A 13161-nucleotide genomic window follows, 5' to 3' on the forward strand; every position below is an offset into this window, starting at 1 on the left:
GGCCAATGGCTGGAGTGGAGGAATAGGATTTGATCCTAGGCATCTGACTTCTCCTTCTCTCCTGCTCCCAACTCGTGGCTCAGCTCCTCGTACCACCCAGGCTGCACCCCATCACCGCATTCACCGATGGGCGCCCCATCGCTGTAGGCAGGGATACTGCTGACCTTCCAGTTCCAGCCCCGACCTGTCAGCACAGTCCGGGCAGCACCTCACAGAACGGTTTTCTTCATGTGGTCCTGAGGGTGGTCTGGTAAGAGAGGAGGGTGAGTGTCTGAGCCCAGAAAGATGAGGTCACCCAAGAGGAGGTCGTCTTGCTTGCAGGATGAGGTGGCAAAGTCTGAGGAATGCCCCTTCTGTGGGGCCCGGGCTCTCGTGGCTGCCAGACATGTTGGCGCAGCCAGGCTGGCGGATGTTAACAGTTGAAATCCTTGTGGTCGTTGTTCCACACGGGCTTGGCTGTCACCAGGTATACCAGCATGCAGAAGATGAAGACCAGAGATGGCCAGATGCTCCCAAAGGCTGTGGAGTACCTGTTGACCCCACTCAGGGGCCCCTCGAAGATCCCTCAGTTCATGGTGGGCCCAAGCGTCAGCTGCCACTACAGGGAAATGATAATAAGAATTGCACACATTTATAGAATGCTCACTCTGAGCACTTTATAGGACTATATCATCATATTTAACCCTCATAGCCACCCTAGGATCTAGGTTCTATTCTTGTCCCCATTTTACAGAAGAGGAAACTGAGGTTCAGAATGGATATACAAGGTTACACAACTATTAGGCACTGAGTTGTGATTTGAGCACAGATAATTTATATCTAGAACCCAACTCTTAGCCATAAAAGTGGGTCAAGGGGGGCCAGGGAGCCACCCTGTCCTTCCGGGGCCCAGGGTGCTGGCCTTGCTGTCCTGCACAGTGACAATTTATGGAGGTGGATCTGCCTTTTCCCTCTGCCCCAACCGTGGCCTGTCTCCTCAGGAGGCTGAGTCTTGGGATAATGTCTTCTTCCCTCTGTGAGCACAGCTCTCCCACTTGGACAGCCCCCTCCACAGGGGAACCAGTTCTTTAAGCCTTTACTTGGCTTGGGGACTGGGGCTGAAGAGGAGGCTGGAAAAAAGTCCCCCAAATCCCATCTGGTCTAGGACTCATGTAAATACCCAGGCAGTGTCCTGCTCGGGGGAACTCACTTGAGACAAGACCAGAGGCAACTAGCTGAGGGATGAAGTCAGGAGCAAGAGTTCTCTTTAGAGCGGGCTGGTGTTCCAGTGTTCCCTAAACTGGTGTTTGATAGGCTGGTCATAGGAATGGTGAAAGGACTCTATGGTCAGGAAAAGTAGGCAAACACTGGGTTCAGCAAAGCGAGATAGGTCCATTTACTTGACCATGCTTGTAAATTCACATTGTGAATCTCCACAAGAAGGACGGAATATGTGGTACTGCCCAAACGCCTTTACCACAGAGCCCTTCTCCTGAGGCATCCTTTATCATCCTGTGGGACAGCCTTGTCAGGACAGCAAAATGGGAAGTGCTGCTCCGGCCAGTTCTCCTGGGGACTTCCGCAGATTTAAACCTCTATTTAAGGAGTATGACTGCTGTGCAGAGCAAGGGGTGCCCACTTTCTCAGCTGGGATTCCACTGCCTGGTACCTGAAGGGGTCCAGGGGGCCCCTGTGCAGTGGCCTCACCATGCTGTGCACCCCAGGGCTCCAGGGAGCCTGTCTGCCCAGCCATGTGCTCTAAGGGATATATAACACCGTTCCAAGTGCCAGCTTCTCAGGGTATGCCCAAGGGAGGCCCCGACCCCCAGCCCCCGGGGCTCTTGGCACTGCCCACATGGGGTGGGGCGGCGCTGTGCAGGCCCAGGCAGAGCTGTCTTTCCTCTTGGCTCCTTCCTCCCTCTGCGCCCCTCTCCTCAGTCCCTGGCTCTCGCCTTCACCGGCTGGGATAGCAGGAAGAACTCAGAGCAGAGAGAGGGGAGCCCTTCATTCCTCCACCATCTGGACCCAGGGTAGCAGATGTGCCCAGCCCCCTCACCCCCACTCCCCATCCAAGAAGTCTCCCCTCCAGGTGTGCCGAGGGCAGGCCACATCTGGACACAGATGCCCTTACCTGATCGGCTACTCCTCAGGGCTCTCCAGGTACCGACTCCTGGCAGCTGCAGTGGGAATTGGCAGGCAGCTGGAATTCATGTCAGACCAGGGAGGGTTTCTGGGGAAGCAGCTTCCTGGGACAGAGCCTACCCACCTGGCAGTGGCTGGGGTGTGCTGGGCCTCCCAGGCGGAGGAGAAGCTACTGGCACTGTCATTGGCTGGGCTGCCTCTGATGAGTGCCAGGAAACCAAGGGGTTCACCCCACCCAGGGTGCTGGGCCCAGAATTCTGGCAGCCTCTCTGAGGAGACACAGGTCCACTCTGACTCTCCTCATCTCCCATCTCAAGCTTGTGGGGGAGGAGCTGAGGCAGGCCCTGCTGTCTCAACCCTCTCCAGAAATTCTGCACTGCTTCTTCTTGGGACTCCTTCTCTGGCTTCCATGGGCCACTGTCAGGTTCTTCTCTCTCTATGGTTTTCCATTCTCATGGTTTCAATTATTTTCACAAACTCGATGACTCCCAAACTCTGTCTCCAGCCCACTTGCTTTTGCCCAATGAGTACCCTCTGCCTGGATGCCCATCCCCAATCTTCCTTCCCTGTCTATGATTGGAGCCCTACACATCTGTAGCTGAAGTCCCACAACACTGCATCTGGAGCCCCTCACCCTGCATCTGGATCCCCACACCCTTATATCTGAATTTCACACATCTGCATCTGGATCCTCATGCCCCTACATCTGGAACCTCACACATCTGCATCTGGAGCCCCTACACTGCATCTGAAGCCTCACACTCTTGTATCTGGATCCCCACACCCCTGCATCTGGAGCCCCACACATCTGCATTTGGAGCCACACACCCCTGCAGTCCCACACATCTACTTCTGGAACCTCACACCTCTGTATCTGAGCCCCACACACCTGCCTCTAGAGCACCATACCCCTACATCTGACACCCCACATAACTACATCTGGCATCACACATCTCTGCATCTGGAGCCCTTCACCCTGCATCTGGAGCCCCACACTCTTGCATCTGGAACCCCACACCCCTACACCTGGAACCTGACACCCCTATATCTGTACCCCACACACCAGTATATGGAGCTCCACACTGCTACATCTGGAAACTGACACCTGTATATCTGGAATCCCATTCCCCTAGTCCAGATCCCTACCACCCTAAATCTGGGGCTCCATACTCCTGCATCTGGAACCCCACAACTCTACATCTGGAACCTGACACCCCTATATCTAAACCCCACATACATACATCTAGAGCTTCACACTGCTACAGCTGGAACCTGACACCCCTATATCTGGAATCCCACACCCCAAATGTGGATCCCCCAAACCCTGCATCTGGAGCCCCACACCCTACTTCTGGAAACTGACACCTGTATATCTGGAATCTCACAGCCCTAATTTGGATCCCCACACTCCTGCATATGGAACTCATAGCCCTGGCTTTGAATCTCACCTCTGCTCCATTTTGATTTTGACCAGTTTACTTAAACCTATTTCCTCCTCTGTAAAGTGAGACAATAACACGTACATGGAGCCTCTGAGGGGTTTTGTGAGACCACGGTGGGCTTGAGGCAGTGCAGTGATTGAGGGCACAGGCCATGGGGCCTGAGTCCCAGCTTGCTTGCTCTGTGATGCCTCCGTGTCTCATCTGTAAAGTGGAGAAAAGAAGAGCGCCCACCTTGTAGGGCTGACGTGCTGACAGGCTGAGCTAACCCAGGTCAGGTGCCTAGGATGGTGCCTGGCACAGAGGAGCCCTTTATAGGATTACCTGTTACGTATGCAAACTGGCCAGCACAGGCCTGGCACATGGCGGGGACTCAAAAAAATTGCTATTTCTTCCCCTTTTCCTTATTCCTACACCCTTTCTTTCTGAGACGTGAGAAGGGAGAGAAGGGAGGGGGAGACAGACATACTCACCAGAGAAAATCTCATTTGGATGGATGTTGTCTTCAGGTTAAAAAGGCAAAACCCCAGCCAGGCAGATAGTGCATGGGGAGGCGGGAGAGGGCAGGCAGGGGTGCCTGGGGAGGGTTTCTCAGGAGTGCTCAGACACAGCCTGTTGGCCTAATTAACTTCAAGATGTCCGTTATCAGCAGATCACACGGGGTTGGAATTCACTGGACAGCATGCCCAGGAGCCACAAACACCACAGTTCCACAAGCAAGCACAACACAGTCCCATGTGTGCACAGTGTTACATACAGGCCACACTGACACAGGTAAGTGCACAGTGTTGTACACACACACACACACACACACACACACAGCCGTGACTTTGTTAACGTACTGCTATACTCCCGATGCCTAGAATGGTGCCTGGTACCTAGTTGTTGTTATTAGCTGCTGTCGCATCTGCCCTCAACTCATGACAACCCCAAGCACAACAAAATGAAACACTGCTTGGTCCTATGCCATCTCTATGATTGGTTGTGGATCAGACTGTCGTGATCTATAGGGTTTTCATTGGCTGATTTTCAGAAGTAGATTGCCAGGCCCTTCTTCCTAGTCTGTCTTAGTCTGGAAGCTCCACTGAAACTGTTCAGCATCATAGTAACACTCAAGCCTCCACTGACAGATGGTGGCTGCACACGAGGTGTACTGAGTGGGAATCAAACCCCGGCCTCTCACATGGAAGGTGAGAATTCTATCACTGACCCACCAATGCCTCTGGTATCTAGTTAGGTCTCAATTGATATTTCTTGAGTGGATTCTGTGTGAAATCCACACATGCACACACCCTGCGAAGTGACAGATATCTGTATCCCTCCACATTCTTCCCAAAAACTTATTGCCAAGTACAGGAGAGAGGAAATACTTCAATGCATCACTTACAACATTATGAGACATGCTATAACAAAAAAAAAAAAAAACACACACACACACAAAAACCAACCTCGTTGCCGTTGGGTCAGTTCAGACTCATAGCTACCCTATAGGAGAGAGTAGAACTGCCCCATAGGGTTTCCAAGGAGCGCCTGGTGGATTTGAACTGCCAACCTTTTGGTTAGCAGTCTTTGGTTGGCAGTTGTATCAATTTACCACTACGCCACCAGGGTTTCCATGCCATAACAGAGAAGGGAATTTCAAGTTCTGCCAGACGGAGACCCAGAGAAGGAGACATGCAAGTGGGTATTGAAGAATATGTAGGAGTTTACCAAGAAGAGACGAGAAAGAGAAGCTTACGAGGCAGTGGGTGCAGTGTGTGCAGAGGACCTGTGTAAAAGATGATGGAAGAGCATTAGAGAGTAGGCTGGGCCAGCAGTGGGGACACCACAAAGCAAGGTACCTGGAAGGTCGACAAGGACCAGATCATGAAGGACGTGGAACACTAAGCTAAGGAGCTGGATTTATCTGTGTGCAGAGGGAGGCATCGGAGAGTTTTAAACAAGCAAGCAACATGTCAGACTGGTATGTTTAGAAAGTTTCCTCTGATTGAGAGAAGAGGCTGGATCGAAGGAACTTGTGACACCAATAAAAAGTTATTGTGATGATTTAGGTAAGGGATAAGCAAGAGAGTTGGATTTGGGCCATAGTTCGGGGTGCTTCCCTGGTGGCTGGTTTTTGCTGAATTGACAAATGGTGGGGCCACTGATAGAAACAAGGAATACAGGAGAAAAAGTAGGTTGTTTGGTGTGGTGGGGAAGGTAATGAATAGATTCTTCACAGATGTTAGTCGAGTTTGAGTTCAGTGTTACCTGAGCTAAGTGTGAGTGTGTGTAGGACAGCCAAGGGTACTTTCCGCTGACCAGTAGGTGGCAGCAGTGACTGGACACATACTTGGAGAGTCCTCAGTCTTGAGGGGGTGATAGGAGTCATAGGAGTGGACTAGGAGGTCTTGAAAGACTATGTTGAGTGAGAAGAGAAGACGGTCCAGGCAGGCCCTGACATTTTAGGAAACAAGCAGAGAATGAATTGCCTGTGGAGGAGAAAGAACTCTCTATTAGGGATAGAAAAGCCTGGGTGGTGGGTAATGGGGTGTGTGTTGTGGGTGCGGAAGAGGAGATGGACACCAAGGAGGGGTGATCGAAGGAACCCACCTGCAGAGAGGCTGGGCAGCTGTGGAAGAGGCCAGTTGGAGGTCTCTGGTGACTTTTGCCAGAGTAGTTTCAGTCGAGTGGTGGGGGCAAAAGCTAGAGGGCAGTGGGTTTAGAAAGTACAGGCTGCACACTTTCAGGAAGTTTTCAGGGGAAGGAGAAAGACAGGGCAGTGGGTAGAGGGAATCAGGGCTGAAGACGGGTTTACTTCTTCAGGGGAGACAGGAACAGGTGTGAAGATGGAGGGGAAGGGGCCAGTGGAGAGTCTATTCGACCTACAAATGGATTCTGCTTTATACTGGTGTCTTAGTTCCCCAGTGCTGCTGTAACAGAAATGCCACAAGTGGGCGACATAAAAGAACACGAAGAACAGAAATTTATTTTCTCACGGTTCTGGAGGCAAAAAGTCTAAATCAGCGTCTTGACTGTGTCAATTCCTTCTCTGCAGGTTGTTCGTTGTTGTTGTTAGGTGCTGTCAAGTCGGTTCTGACTCGTAGTTATCCTGTGTACAACAGAACAAAACACTGCCCAGTCCTGCACCATCCTCACAATCATTGTTAAGCTTGAGCCCATTGTTGCAGCCACTGAGTCAATACACCTAGTTGAAGGTCTTCCTCTTTCTCGCTGATCATCTACCAAGCATGATGTCCTTCTTCAGGGACTGATCCCTCCAGATAACATATCCAAAGTATGTGATATGAAGTCTTGCCATCCTTGCTTCTAAGGAGCATTCTGGCTGTACTTCTTTCAAGACAGATTTGTTCCTTTTTCTGGCAGTCCACGATATATTCAATATTCTTCACCAACACCATAAATCAAAGGCATCGATTCTTCTTCGGTCTTTCTTATTCACTGTCCAGCTTTCACATGCTTATGAGGCTATTGAAAATATCATGGCTTGGGTCAGGTGCACCTTCGTCCTCAAAGTGACAACGTTGCTTTTTAACACTTTAAAGAGGTCTTTTGCAGCAGATTTGCCCAATGCAATGTGTCTTTTGATTTCTTGACTGCTGCTTCCTTAGGTGTTGATTGTGGATCTAAGTAAAATGAAATCCTTGGCAATTCAATCTTTTCTCCATTTATCATGCTGTTGCTTATTGGTCCAGTTGTGAGGATTTTTGTTTTCTTTATGTTGATGTGTAATCCTTACTAGGCCTTTGCATATGCTGACCCTTCTGCCCGGAGTCCTCTCTTTCTTCTCCTCTCCCCTTTGCTTGGCAAAATCTTCCTATTTCTCTAGGAACAAGTGCCAGAGAGAGAGTTGGGCTTAGCCAGAGTTAGGATCTTGCCAGAGGACATTGGTGGTTCAGTGGGAGAATTCTCCCCTTTCCTGCAGTGCACTCATTTGAAGCCACCACCTGTCTGTCAGTGGAGGCTTGCGTGTTATGATGATGCTGACCAAGTTTCAGCGGAGCTTCTGGACTAAGATGGACTAGGAAGAAAGGTCTGACAATCTAATTCTGAAAACCAGACAATGAAAACCCTATGGGTCACAAAGATGCCAATCCATAACTGGGTGGCATTTCATTCCCTTGTGCATGGGGTTGCCGTGAGTTGGGAACCAACTAGACTGCAGCTAATTACAGCAATGACAACAGGGTCTTGCCAGGTGAGCACTACAGAGTCACGGAAAAGGAGTGGGGAATGTCTACAAGTAGGTGTATTGTGGGGGCCCATGGAGTCCAAACTGATAAGGAGGAGAGGGAGCACAGGAAGGGGGTGATTGCCGTGAAGGTGGGGGTGATGGATGGTTTCAGTTTAGGAAGTTATCAGGAAACCAGTTCCTGGATGCCTAGCTATTGGACCCACCTACCACTTCCTCCAGCACCCTGTGCTTCCCCAATTTGCCACTGGCTTGATAGCTGGCCTTTTCACTGGAATGTAAGCCCCATGGGGGTAGGGACTATGTCTGATTCTTCCCAGATAAATCCCTAACACAAAGCTTGGCACCTGTCACATAAAGTGAACAATAAATATTTGTCGACTTGAATTCTAGAGGTAGAGCAGTTCTGGGTGATGACAAAGTCTGGAGTATGGCCAAATGTAGGGGAGGAGGAGGTCACAGGAGATGAGGAGGTCATGGAATGAAAAGGACAGGGTGATGCCCAGTTGGGTCATAGGAAACCATCAGGAGAAGACCCTGAGCGACATGCTCAAGTCTTTAATGAATGAGAAGTAGATGGCAGCAATGAGGGGCAGGGCAGAGGGTTGAAGAGAAAGGTGGCTGGGGTTTAAGCTGATCTATCAGGGATTCTTCAAGAAGGGGGAGGTGGAAAGGTCTGAGAGTGGTGGTGACAGCAGTGTGGGGGAGGTGAGAGTGTGCACAGGGACTGAGCATAAGACAATCTGTGGGAGTAGATGACTGAAGGGTTTCCTACAGGATTAGTCCTGGCCACCTCCTAAGGCCTCTGGGCTTAGGGCTTGAGACTTCCTGGGGGCAGCACCCGTGGAGAGGTCTGTGATGAGAGTGGTTGGGTCCCAGAGCATACTCACCATAATGTAGACCCAGTGGGGATCTAGAGTCTCAGGGAGAGTTGACCAGGGATGGTCCCCTGGCCTGGAATTGGGAGCTTCTTGATCTAACTGTGTGGGACCATCTGGTTCTAGCTGGTTGAGAGTACCACCCTGTTGTCCCAGATTGGGTGGCCAGTGCTCTGGTCTGGATTGGAGGTGGAGCTGCACTTGTTTCCTGAGGTCAGTAGATGCTATTGACACCGTGCCTAGGTCCCCTGTACTGAGTCAGTGTGCCCATTTTCCAGCTGCTGGGAATATTGGCTGCTCATGGCTTATAGCTGCCCCAGAAGAATTGACCTCAACTAAGTGGGAGCCGCTACCCTTTCCTGCTACTCCCCTGACCTCGGAGTGACCTGAAGCCAACAACTGGAGTTCGAAAGTCTGGTGCCCTTGCCTCCAGGAGGAGACAGCTCTATGGTGGGGTTTATGATCCAATGCCCCTTCATCCCATAGGGATCAGGCCAAGGCTAAACTAGACCTGAGTATACATCCATGCTCAGTGCCCCCCTCCCCTGTCCCCCCATCTTGTATCCCTTGCTCCTTCCTTCACAACAAATTCCTGCCCCAGCCTCTGCTTCTAGGGAACCTGATCTCAGACACGGGAGACTCTCTGGTCTTGTCCCATCATCAGAGGTGGGGATGGAGGCTGTGCATAGACTACAGGTGACACAGCCCTGTAGAGATGCGGCAGACCTTGGAAGTTCCCCTCCCCTCTCTAGGCCCAAGTCCCCTCACCTAAAAATGAGACTGTCAGGCTGGATTTAGTGAAAAATAAATCAAAATAAAACAAAAACAAAAACAAAAAAAAAAACCCCTTTGCTGACCTCTCTGGGCTAGGGTGGTAGAGGGTTCCAATAAAAAGGACACAATCCCTTCCCCCAAGCAGCTCATTTACTCAAGTGACAAACATTTATTGAAGGCAACTGGGACCTGCATGACTCAGCGGTCCCTGCCCTGGAAGGGCTTATAGACCCATGGGGAGACACACAGGGTGACCAATCATTCTGATCCTGAAGAATGGCAGAGGTCCAGCTGGGATGACTCACAGGAGAAGGTGGCTGAGGCTGTTCTTGAGAATCCAGAAAGGTACACAGAGGAGGGAGGAAGGCATTCCAGGGAGAGGGAACAGTGTGTACAAAGGCACTAGGCATGACACAGCAGGATGTGTTTGGGGGACCATGAGCCCTTTGGTGTTATTGGTGGGTTAAAAGAAGCGGAGGAAGCAAGGGGTGAGGCTGGGGAGGTCAGCAGGGGCTGCGTTAAGGGAAATGAAGGGGGATTTTAAAGCAAGAGGAATGGTATGGTCAGATTATAGAAAGAGCACTCTGTGCCCAGAGGTGGAGGGCAGATGGGGGAGGCCCAGCAAGAGGCAATAAGGCTGTGAGGTGGGGAGGCTAGTTGAGGAGTGGGAATCAGTGGGATTTGGTGTTGTGTTGGGATGTGGGGTGTGAAGGGCTGAGAGAGAGGAGGGGGCGAGGATGATATGCCAGCTTCTGGCTTGGGCATCTGGGTGGATGGCGGTACTGTTCATGGTGGGTGGGTGGGGGTGTCTGTGAGGAGAATGGGTTTGGGGGAAGACGGTGAGTCTGGGCATTGCTGAGTGTGAGGTGCCTGTGGGGCTTTCTGAGAGTTGTCATGTGGGCACTTGGTGTTGGGCCCTGGGACTCGGAGGCAGGTCCTGGCTGGAGCGATGTTTCTGGGAGTTTCCAGGATCTTCGTGGTAGGTGTGGAGGATGAGGTTGCTTGGGGAGCATTGTTGTTGTTAGGTGCTGTTGAGTCGGTTCCAACTCATAGAGACCCTACGTACAACAGAATGAAACACTGCCCGGTCCTGTGCTTTCCTCACAATCATTGTTATGCTTGAGCCCATTGTTGCAGCCACTGTGTCAGTCCATCTCGTTGAGGGTCTTCCTCTTTTTTGCTGACCCTCTACTTTATCAAGCATGATGTCCTTCTCCAGGGACTGATCCCTCCTGATAACACGTCCAAAGTACGTGAGGCCAAATCGCGCCATCCTTGCCTCTAAGCAGCATTCTGGCTGTACTTCTTCCAAGAAAGATTTGTTTGTTCTTCTGGTAGTAAACAGTATATTCAATATTCTTTGCCAACACGAGAATTCAAATGTATTAATTCTTCTTCAGTCTTCCGTATTCATTGTGCAGCTTTCGCATGCGTATGAGGCGATTGAAAATATCATGGCTTGAGTCAGGCGTACCTTAGTCCTCAAAGTGACATCTATGCTTTTTAACATTTTAAAGAGGTCATTTGCAGCAGATTTGCTCAATGCTGTAATCTTTACGGAAGCAGACTGCCACATCTTTCTCCCATGGAGTGGCTGGTGGGTTTGAACCACTGACCTTTCGGTTAGCAGCCAAGCGCTTAACTGCTGGACCACCAGGGCTCCTTTTCTGGGTAAGTGTATATGCGGTGAAAAGAATGGAAAATCCCACAGACTTGATGATCCATCAGGAACCCTTTAGTGGACTCTTACTGAGGCCCTGGCCTGTGGGGATGTGCCTTTCACACACCATAGTGTCCCCCTAATGACTCTCAGCACCCCCAGGATTTCCCCTTCCACCCTCAGAGGGGACTCACTTTCCTGGGACCTGTGCTGGGCAGGTTGGGGAGACCAGAAAGTGGGCAGTACAGGCATTCATCTGACGAGACCTACTGAGAACTGACTCATGCTGGGCCCAGGGGCTCCTGGGGTCTCTCTCCTCCACCTCAGCCAGCTGCTTGCAGAGCCCAGAGCCCCTGAGGCTGCCCCTACCTTTGGACCCTCCCCACCACATCCTGGGACACATTCTGTGTCTGGGGCTAGTGATCAAAAGCCTGGATCTGAGGTTCTGGAGCCCAATTGCCCACCAAGTAGTCTTGGCTTCCATCGTGAATCCCCCTGTTTCCCTACCCACCACTTCCCTCCTAATCTGCAGAGTACTAGGAAAATTATATTTATTAAAGGTTTTGACATAGCATATCACCATACACAAAATCCCCACCAGCCAGCCAGCTGCATCCCCATCAACCCCCTCCCATAAAGGCTGAGGACCCAGGAACCCAAGTACCTGAGGCACTGGCCCCTGGGTGAGCTTTCTGGGCCCCCACAACCGCCCTCCTGACCTCCCCTACTACAGAAGAGGTGTCACGGCCCTTTCCTTGTTTTCCTGGGTGGCCTGGGAGCAGGCTGGGGGGACCTGGTCATCTTATATGCTGGCATTGCTGCTTATGTATATCCACCTGTATTGGGGCCAACCCAGCCTTCATTAAGACAGAGGTCCCATCTTGGGGGTGCCCTTCCTGGGAGAGGGCATATGGTGGGCATGCATCGGGTAGACGACCCCGGCGCCGAGATTTTCGGCGCCTGGGGCCCAGGATCTCCATACACCTCTTGCCCACCAAGTAGGCAACCTCACTGAGGTTAAGCAGGATGCAGATGACAGCTGTGGCCACCATGAAGTAGGTGAAGACCTTCTTCTCTGTGGGTCGGGAGATGAAACAGTCCACGGTGTGAGGGCATGGTGCCACAGAGCAGGCAACCATGCGGGGCATGTCATAATCCTTGTAGAGGCAATGGAAGATGTACAGGAAGCTGGCGTCGACGGTGGCCTTGAAGATGAGACTCAGCAAGTATGTCCACCAGAGCCCGCCACGCTTCTTGCCTGCATTGTCATACAGAGAAGGGGCATTAGGCCCATGCTTCAGGCGGTGGCATCGCTCACGCTCCTCACGATAGGCCACGTCCATGACCACCAGCAGCGACGGGCATGTGACCAGGATGAGCTGCAGGGCCCACAGGTGCACATGGGACACGGGGAAGAACTCGTCACAGCAGACATTGGGGCAGCCTGGCTGCTTGGTGTTGCAGGCAAAGTCCTTTTGCTCATCATGCCACACATCCTCGGCGGCCACCACGTACACCAGCAAGCGGAAGATGAATACCATGGACAGCCAGATGCGACCCAGCGCTGTGGAGTACTTGTTTACGCCGCTCAGGAGGCCCTGCAGAAATGCCCAATTCATGGTGGCAATGGCCCTGGGCCCTCACGTCGATGGGTCTATATATCTCTGCACCACCCACTCAGACGTTGGGGGCTGCTAGCCACGGGAGGACCTGAGAGTGGGCGCCCCGATTGATGGCACAATTGACAAAACCCTTTCACATCCACATTGTCCTTGTGTCCTCACTCACGACGGCTTGTTGAGGTAAGGGTTGCCATGATTCCTATTTCACATGGGAGTAAACCAAGGCACAGAAAGGAGAAAGCACCTGTTCAAGGCCCCACAGCTGAACGTAGCAGAGCTGGTCTTGAACCTCGGTCTTCCAGTTCCAACATAACCGTCTCTTTTATTCTATAAATAGATAAATGTGAATGATAATCATCCTGTGTGGAAACGCCAACCAACCTTTTTTATCCCGAGTTACAGCCCTACTGGCCACGCAGCTTCAAAAGAGATAGTAAGAAGGTGAGGATTAGATGATCTGTTCTCCTGCCAGATG

The 13161-nt window shown here is 51.5% G+C and overlaps 1 protein-coding gene across 1 annotated transcript; it reads right to left on the reverse strand.

Annotated features, from left to right (window-relative positions):
• Positions 1–209: 209 nt before the first annotated feature.
• LOC101350278 (gap junction beta-4 protein-like) lies at positions 210–12683 on the reverse strand. Its single transcript, XM_004371967.1, has 2 exons — positions 12040–12683; positions 210–387 (listed from the first exon to the last, which is right to left on the reverse strand). Exons 1-2 carry the CDS (start codon positions 12681–12683, stop codon positions 210–212), a joined length of 822 nt encoding a protein of 273 aa, XP_004372024.1.
• Positions 12684–13161: the final 478 nt, after the last annotated feature.

The sequence above is a fragment of the Trichechus manatus genome, unplaced genomic scaffold (assembly GCF_000243295.1).
Source record: "Trichechus manatus latirostris isolate Lorelei unplaced genomic scaffold, TriManLat1.0 scaffold00015, whole genome shotgun sequence".
In the NCBI taxonomy this organism is placed as follows: Eukaryota; Metazoa; Chordata; class Mammalia; order Sirenia; family Trichechidae; genus Trichechus; species Trichechus manatus.

Bases quoted from the DNA above. Each gene is read 5' to 3' on its own strand.
- LOC101350278 (XM_004371967.1), bottom strand. From the start codon at position 12,683: ATGAATTGGGCATTTCTGCAGGGCCTCCTGAGCGGCGTAAACAAGTAC. The intron at 388-12,039 runs GATCCTGGGCCC...GGCTGCGCCAAC, and splicing joins GTGGGCAAGAGGTGTATGGA to ATGTCTGGCAGCCACGAGAG.